We start from the raw sequence: 9,181 nt of genomic DNA, 5'->3' as shown, positions 1-9,181 counted from the left end.
GGGACGTGGCGAGCGTATTGCAACGGGAAGAAGTGCGGGTACGCGGTGCGGAGGGAGTGCGGGGCGGCGGATTGGCGCGTGCTGCGAGCTGTGGAGATGGTTTCGATGGGCGCCGGAGTGCTACCGGCGGCGAAGGAGACGGCGGGGAACGGCGGGGAGGGGGAGGGAGATATGATGTATATGAGAGGGAGGTTTGAGAGGGTGGTGGGGTCGAGGGACTCTGAGGCGTTCTATATGATGAATCCTGATGGCAACGCTGGGCCGGAGCTGAGCATTTACTTGCTCAGAGCCTGAGATTGAAGACAAATTAATTAATCCGTACCGGGCAAATAAATAGCTTGCTTGCTTTTATATATATGTTCGGTTGGAAATTTAGCTTCTTTTGGGAGGCAATTATATATATTTGGGGGTGATAAATTAAGCTATCAAGGAGGGAGGTTTGATTGGAAATTTTTTTGCTTGAATGTTGGGGCGGGTTGTGAAACTTCATGTTGTTTGAATTTTCATTCGTGAACAAATATGAAATAATGTTTCTGCTATTTTGAATGTTTTTGGGTGATCATTCATGAGATCTAACCAAGACTCGTTAATAATAATAACACCTAAAGTCATGAATCGGAGATATTTTGAAGATGTATTGATGTTGAAACAGTCGGTTTTTTAGCTTTTATTTGTTCTTGTCAGCTGTTTTCATAGCATTTTCGTGAAAAAATATTACATCAGGACTCCAAACGTAAAGTTTTGTTTGGATTGCAATAGTTACTGTGATATAGAAATATTGAAAAATGAAATGTTATTAAAATATTTACTCGGCTTTGTTATTCTAATAACATACTGAAAATTAAAATAATACGAAAAATATGTGGCTGTGTTAATATGTTGAATAACACGAAAAAATATTTTATTAACACTTAAATTAATTGAATAACATCACATAATACTTAAATAATCTTTCATTTTTTATAATTAATATTGATAGAAAAAGAAGGCATTGATTGATGTCAACTCAGTTGTTCTCGGGAGGATTTGGTCTTTATTTCTCTACCGTTAGAGCTGGCGTTTTCTTCCACTCACCGCAGCCACTATTTGCAGCGACGATGGATGGGCGCCAACGTGGGGCTGGGATGCCCCTGTTCCCTATAACGTTGGGCTTTAGGTGCCAGCCTATATATCGGTGCTGTATGTGAACCGATTAGATTACAAGTCATTTGGATTTAGTAAAATGCTAGAAATCCGGCCTCTAAAAGATAAACTCCCAAAATCGTTTATTATATTTGTGTGTATAAAAAAAATATAAATTATATTATTTTATTATTAAGATAAAAATTAATCATTAATTTAATTTAAATATCTGTTTTAATTATGCTAATTAATAATTGATGATTATTAGAAATATACATGCTTACCATCATTTTCTCCAGAAATTAAGAAAAAATTATTTACATGCACCACAATTCTTATGTGTTTACAACATATCTAACGCTAAAGCTTCAATGTTCGCACATAACATCTTACTTATGCATACAAAATATATTTCACTAATTGAAAGCTCAAAAGGTGATATTTTAGATGAGATTTTCTAGATTTGGTTGGTATAAAAAGTTTAGGTGTTAGACATATGAATACTTAAGAATTTTGTTGTATGGATGTGAGTGCACCTTAAATTAAAAATAATGCAATAGAGAAAATGTCATATCAATATTTGTTTCAAATCTTTTGTCTTAAAATAAAACATTTTTAGTTTAACTGATAAAATTATTTTACTATATCATTATATATTATCAAATTTATAATAATAAATTTTAAATATTTATCATGCAATCCATTCAACATTTGGTTGAACAATTTGAACATTGAACCTCTTATTCTTCTAGTTCGATGTCTGATTTGATTTTCACAACCTTGCAACTATCATTTGTTAAATTCAAATATGACTTGTTGATCGAGCCCAAGTTATAGAGCATTCAATGGAAGTTTTGGCAAATTAAATTTAGTAGTCTTTTATTGGAGAAATGACCCTCTATTTATTATAAAATTTCATATTTGCTCCTATTTTAATATGAATATTACAAATTATCAGGGGTGTAAACGAGCCGAACACGAGCGAGCCCAGGCATTAATATGAATATTACAATTTATCAGGGGTGTAAACGAGCCGAACACGAGCGAGCCCAGGCACAACTTGTGCTCGGCTTGTTTATATTTCGAGCTCAAAAAATGTGTTTGTGTTCGCTCGTTTGCTTAGCGAGCCGAACACGAGCCGTTCACGTAGAAAAAGTCGAACAAAGAGTCGTTTTGACATCCCTGATCACGTAGCAATAATATTTTAAGGGTTGGGGCAAGATTTAAAATTATTGTTTATATTAAAACATCATTTGAATCTAATTTAATAATTTTTATTCTATTTTCTTAATTAATACTTTTAATTGATTGTAAATCTTTGTAGTCTTCTAGCCATTTAACTTTTGAAAATATATTACTCATCAATATAAAAATAAATAAATAAATAAATATATATATATATATATATATGTATATAATTGATGAGTAGTATTTCGAGCTAAACGAGCCAAACACGAATGAACAAATCTTTGTTTGTGTTCGCTCATTAACTTAGGGAATGAGTCGAACACGAGCTTCTTAACGAGCTGAACACGAGTTGTTCACGAACAACGAGTCGTTTTGACAGCCTTATTTATTATGACACCTTTTTACATTTGTAACTATTAATCTTGTCATTGAGTCGGTTGAAAACCATTGGTCGACAAACATACATTCGGTCAGCTAAAAGCACATTAGTGTGCTTCTCAATGGAATCCTGAGTAAAGACCCTTATGTCGTTATAATGACTTGGGTCGTCATCTAGAGGGTGCATAACTGTAATCTGACAGACGGCTCTCTTTAGACAAGGGACCTTCTCATAGAATCAAAAAGTTGTTCTACAGAGTGCCCTTTGACTATCTTTGTGAAGAATTCTATAATCGACTGAGGGAGGTAGTCATGAACGACTGTCATCAGATTAGGTTCCTTTTATTCATTTGTTCGATCGGCTTAAAGTTTGGACTGAAGGAAAGCTGCGTGGTGTTTCTGTCTTTTGACTTCTCCGCTACACTATCCTTTCATGTTCATAAGTGAGACCTGCTGAATTTTCTCTAGATTTGTGTGTTCATATTTTTATATAAATATTTAGTTTCACTATTCACTTATTTCTTGAAAGCAACAACTGGAACTAGATTAGGTGAATTCAATGCAAAAATAAACTTATTCATTACGTAATAAGTACTTTTAATAATTAAACTTCTTAGATTTTGTGCCCACAGTCCCTATACATAGGGCTTAATCAGCACTTCTCCGTCACTCGTTCTAAATTTCCTATCCTTCAGTCGTCTTTTAACAATAGAGAGTTATGACGAATAGTAAGAAGTCATTTGCTAATAAGATGGCCATGCTGAAGGCCTTCAAACTTTCAACTGAAAAATTCCGCCCTCCTAACAATGTAAGGGGAAAAAGGAAACCAGAAAGTAGTTGGCTTGTAGTAAAGAGGAAACTGGGGGATGCGAGCCGACCGACAATAGCAAAGAGGCTGGAGGGAGAAGGTTTGCCAGTAATAACAAAGTGGTCGTATGGAGGAGTCTGCCTGGTCGACACAAAGAGACTGGAAGGAGGGAGCATACTAGAGAGAGAAAAAAAAGTTCAAATTGGTGGCCTATAAAATCTAAGGGTGGAGGGACCAGAGGAAGCGGTTGGTTCGTCCAACTTGATGCCACTCCATCGTGAGATGGGAAGCATGACCCATGTACGCGACACTAGTGTAGCAATCCTTGTCCCGATATCGATGCATGAACGACCGACTCAAAAACCAATTCATGTGATCGCAGAGATCCAGGCTCAACTGCGTGAGGGTGAAGCTCCCTTTCTTTCAGTCGGTGAGAAGAGCTAGGCAGTTGTACAACTGCTTCTTGGTGAGAGCTTCTAGTCATATGAAATGGAGCAAATCATTATGTTGACCTCATTTTTGGTTGAGGTCTAGTTTTTCCTATTTAGGATAGTCTAATAAATCAAAGCTCCAATGTTGATGAGCTTTCCTTCTTGGATACAATAGTTTAACATCGCTCTCTCTCTGGTAACTTCACTGAGATGATTTGTAGGTAATAGATGGGCTGAAATAAAATAGTGCCATGCTTTTGAAGGTGCACTTAACTTTGACGTGGTAAAGTTGACTCTCCTCTCATTTGTGATATTTCAGAGTCTTCTTCCAACAGTCAAATAGAAAATAATCTCATATAGCTCCGTCTCAATCGGACTATAGTTCGCATAAAAATAAAAAGTCTCAGGTGGCAAATATATTGATTACCTCTGGTGAAAAAGGTACTAATTTTCCTCAAACCATGACTCGATCCTCTTCAGCTTCAGGGAGGTTTGCATAAAACTCCCAAACTATAGAAATAAGTTCCACAACAGAAAAATAGCATAATCGTTCCCATTATCGAATTTTCGGTGAACGATCAAATCTTTTACGGATCCACCTGGATTTTTGAAACATCACTCCTGGATAAGTTTTCGTGATTGCAGAGCATCACTGTACCTATCTTGAGCTTCAAACTCACAAATTTGCTCGAATCAATGTGGCCTTTTCCTTTGCTGCTCTTCATTCTTGGTGCCATTCTACAAATTTCATAAAATTCCATAATAAATTCCATATTCTACAAATTTCATAAAATTCCATAATAACTTCAAAAATCAAGTCTAATACACTAAACTCAACTCCTATAAGTATAAACTACACTTTTTATGCAATTTCCTTAGATTTTTCCTTATTTTTCACCATGAATAGTGATTTTTGTGTTTTTTCAAATGTACTCAAAATACATGGTGAAAATCCAAAATTTTTACATAAAAGTAATGCTCATACCTTTAGAAATCTGAATCTAGCAAAATTTGCTCAATTCCACCAAGAAATCTCCACTTAATGGCTTGCCCTAGCTCTCTAAATCGTGAACTCGAGAGGAAGAAGATGACATCAAGGGTGAAAATGGCAATTATTGGGTTTAATTTTCACTTTTAACCATCCGCGAATCGGTTTTCGTGAACCAGCGCTTAAGCACAGATAAAAAGTTCTGAGAAAAATAGGCGCTTAGGCGCCAGTGCACGATTTTAGTACACATTTTTTTAGATTTTTAAATTTAAGTAAAAATGCACTATTTGCCTAAGTATACCACCCCTAAATGGTCTCATAACACTTAAATTACTATTTTCATCTCCTTAAACTCTCCTCTCTCTCTCAAAATTCTCTATATAACTCCGTTAAATTTGAGGCTAAAAATAACACTAATTTTCACACAAACAAACGCATATATTAATTCACAAAAAATTACAAGTACATATAACACTTAATTCTCACTCCAAATAGTCTAGGATGAGAAAATCTAACTAAGCACGAACACTTAACAAACATTCACAATTAAACACATAAAAACTATAAGTCATAAACACTAAAAATAAACACTAACACATAAACATAATGACTCCAAATAAACAAACTCAAACATAGAACTTAATTCCACTCTTCATTTGGTGGGAACAACTCCGGTCTTTCATTAGTCTCTCCTGGGGCAATCAGAATATAAAGTTGATAAAACGGACGGTGGTGACGAGCTCTGATACTGTCTTCTTCAATCCACTTATGTTTAAGATACATTTCTTTATCAGGTTCCTCTATATAATTAGTTTGACAAAATTGCATTTTTAATTACCATCCAGTATGCTCAAGATGTGCGTGAATCTCAATTACCTTGGTCTCTAGTAAAGCCATGATAGTCTCAATTTTGTTGATCGTTTTTGATATTCCTTCAATACTAACAACTAAGAAACCATTATACATCTCTTTTGCACTTTGACTAATGAATTTATTCCTCATGGTCTCTTCCTTCTTCTTCAAATCCATCTTCGATGAAGACATCTTCTCAAAATCTCTCTCTCTTAGACTTTTAGGGCTAAAAATGATCTGGGGTGAAATTACTTTACAAAACCCTTCTATTTATAAGCGTAAATCCTTCCAATAACTTCTAGGCACGTCTTGGAACTACCTTGACACATTTTTATAAACCAATTGGTGGTTAAAGATTCTAGAATCAAAATTTTGCACATGCTTTTTTTAACTTTCGCGCTTAAGCAATGCTCAATTTCGCACCAGTCAACTTAACGTCCAAATTCTCTTTCTAGCATGTCTAGAAAATAAATTCTTAAAATCATTTCTAACATGAAATAGTCTAAAAAATACTACCCCAAATTTCTTAATCTCACACAAACAATAATCAAAGCAAAAACACACCGATAACTATTTGTTGCCTCCCACAAAGCGCATGGTTTTACGTCATTAGCCTGACATAACCAGTGCTTATTCTGGTTGACCCAACATCATTCGATCATTAAATTTATGCTGATTCTCTATAAAATAAGGTTTCAATCTATGACCATTCACTATAAACACTTTATCAGCTTTAGGATCTTTAATATCCATAGCTCTATAAGGATAAACTTTCATCACAACAAATGGGCCCATGCACCTGGACTTAAGTTTGCATGGAAATAATCTTAACCTTGTATTATATAGCAAAACTTGTTGCCCTGGCTGAAAATTTTTTAGTAAGAATCTTAGAATAAATGTCAAACTATGCAAAACTTGTTGTGCTCTGGCTAATATTCAAACTTCCTTTTTCTGTTGAGAATATCCTTCATAAACTTTACATAGCTTGACATTTATTCTAAAGCTTCAGAAAATGAAATATTAATTGTAAGCTTCTTAAAAATCTCCAGAAATTTTGAAAATTGCTTATCCAACTTCTGTTAATGAAGTCTCTGAGGAAATGGAGGTGGTGGTTTTTCTAAGTTAACTTTATGTGGAGAAATAGGTCTTTCAGAATCATTTGGAACGTCCTCTTTTGATTCTTCAATTTCTTCTCTCTCTACTTCAGTTTCTTTTTGAACCTTATCTTCCAACTCTCTTCCTCTTCTAAGTTGAATGGCTTTTACTGCTCTTTAGTCTGGTCTTTCAGATTGGTTTTAGTATTACTAGGAAGTGTTCCTTAGGATCTATTACTTAATGAATTTGCAATTTGTCCAAGCCGGTGCTCAATATTTCTAATTGTATCTCCTTGACTTTATAACTGATTTCCCATTTATAACACCACTTCTTCTATAGACAACTTCTTCTCTTTAAATTGTGGAATATTGCTTAAATTGTGTATTACTGTTGAAAATTGGAGGATAAGTAGATCTATAATTATTATTTCCTTGGTTGTTCTAGTTTCCCAATGAGTTTACGTGATTGTTCCCCCATTGCTGATTATTACCACCGTAGTATTATTCCAATTAAAGTTGGGATGGTTCTTCCAACCTGGGTTATAATAATTTGAATATGGGTTATTCTGCTTGTTATTTATCGCATTCAAAATTTCTAATGATGCTTGAGAATCTACCATTTAGCTTAATGAATTCTCTTCGATCATGGAGATTGGTTGAAAAAAATTCATTCCAAATTGGTCTAACTTCCTTGAAATTGCAACAACTCTATTTGCTAACATAGTAAATGCATCAGATTCATGAATATTGGCTACTTTCTTTAGATTTACCCTCTCAGAAGGCCATTAAAAATTATTGGCATCCATTTCTTCAATTAAAGCATAAACGTCATGAAATGGTTTCGACATCAATGAACCATCAACAACGGTATCGATAGTAGATCTAAGAGATCCAACTAATCCATTATAAAAAAGTTTGAATTATTAATCAAACTGGTATCATGGTGTGGACACATTCTTAGTGATGTGGACACTTTCTTAAGAGTTCTTTAAATCTCTCCCATGCTTCATAAATAGATTCCCCTTTAAACTGATTAAAAGATGTAATATCAATTCTAAGTTTTCCAGTTTTTCATGGCGGACAATATTTAGAAAGGAATTTTTGTGCTAAATCACCCCAAGTTCTGATAGATCCAGGTGCTAATGAATTCAACCACATCTTAGCTTTATCCCTCAGTGAGAAAGGAAATAACTTAAATTTTATGGCATCATCTGATACACCATCATATTTAAATGTAGTGAACAATTCTAAAAAAATAACAAGATTTAACTTTGGATCTTTAGTTGGGGATCCCTCAAACTGATTATTTGATACCATTTGGATAATAGCAGATTTAAGCTTTAAGCTCAAATGAATTAGCTAATTAGCTACTACAGTAGGTTATTGAATACTACAATGAAGTTCATCTACTGTAGGGTTAGCATAATCTCTTAATGGTCTAAATTTTTGTTGAATTTCAACATTTTGATTGTTTTGGCTTGCATTTCTATATTTTTTTTAGATTTTTCAAGATTTTTAATTTTTTTGGGGTTTTTGATTTTCTTAACAGTTCTTTCTAATTCAGAATCGTAGGGCACTAGTCCTTCAAAACCTGCACAAACATGAAATAAAATAAAACACACAAACTAAAATACTATAACTTTTTTTTTAAAGTTTAAATAAGACTTTCCTAAAATAGAAATTTGCTTTTAAATCAATTTTTGAAATTTTCTCCGGTAACGGCGCCAAAAACTTGATTCCGATATTTTATATGTGTAAGGATTTATGAAGTTGACACCACTACTTGAAGATTTTAATCCCCGGTAACGACGCCAAAAACTTTGCCAAAAACTTGATAATTGGACCTTTATATGCAACAGTATAACAATGACTTTAACTATAATTTTCACTTATATTTCCTTAATTTGCTACAGAACCAAAAACTTGATCATGAAGAAAATAAGAATTTAACTCTTTAATTTTTATATATATTGGGATACTATGCAAGTATACATATCGTTATCAAGCATTATATGACTTTTTGATTAAGTCCTGCATATCGAACCCACAGGAAAAATATACAATATGCACTATTGAACAACAAACTTTCTATTCTAAAAAGGCAATTACTTAAACTATAGATAATTTCACAGTAATTAAAATTCAAATATTTTTGGTATTTTTGATGTTTTAACAAAACAGTAACAACTTCTAAATAACTTGAGTTTATGTAAAAGAAAAGCACAAATTATGAAAATATCTTTCTCTTTTTCATGAATCCGTAATAAGTATAGGAATTATGTTGTGGAAGTATGCAAATTGTGTTGTGTCAAATAGGAGT

General features: G+C 33.7%; 1 protein-coding gene across 1 annotated transcript in view; it reads left to right on the top strand.

Annotated features, from left to right (window-relative positions):
* LOC110018721 (protein MIZU-KUSSEI 1-like) overlaps window positions 1-615 on the top strand; it is a 1,214-nt gene extending 599 nt beyond the window's left edge. Inside the window, exon 1 of the mRNA XM_020716132.1 lies at window positions 1-615. This exon is cut by the window's left edge and continues 599 nt beyond it. Within this exon, the coding sequence (XP_020571791.1) occupies window positions 1-294 (294 nt within the window). The 3' untranslated portion in view covers window positions 295-615.
* Window positions 616-9,181: the final 8,566 nt, after the last annotated feature.

This window comes from Phalaenopsis equestris, unplaced genomic scaffold (genome assembly GCF_001263595.1).
Source record: "Phalaenopsis equestris unplaced genomic scaffold, ASM126359v1 Scaffold000032, whole genome shotgun sequence".
In the NCBI taxonomy this organism is placed as follows: Eukaryota; Viridiplantae; Streptophyta; class Magnoliopsida; order Asparagales; family Orchidaceae; genus Phalaenopsis; species Phalaenopsis equestris.
This window is presented reverse-complemented; position numbering and strand designations above follow the sequence as displayed.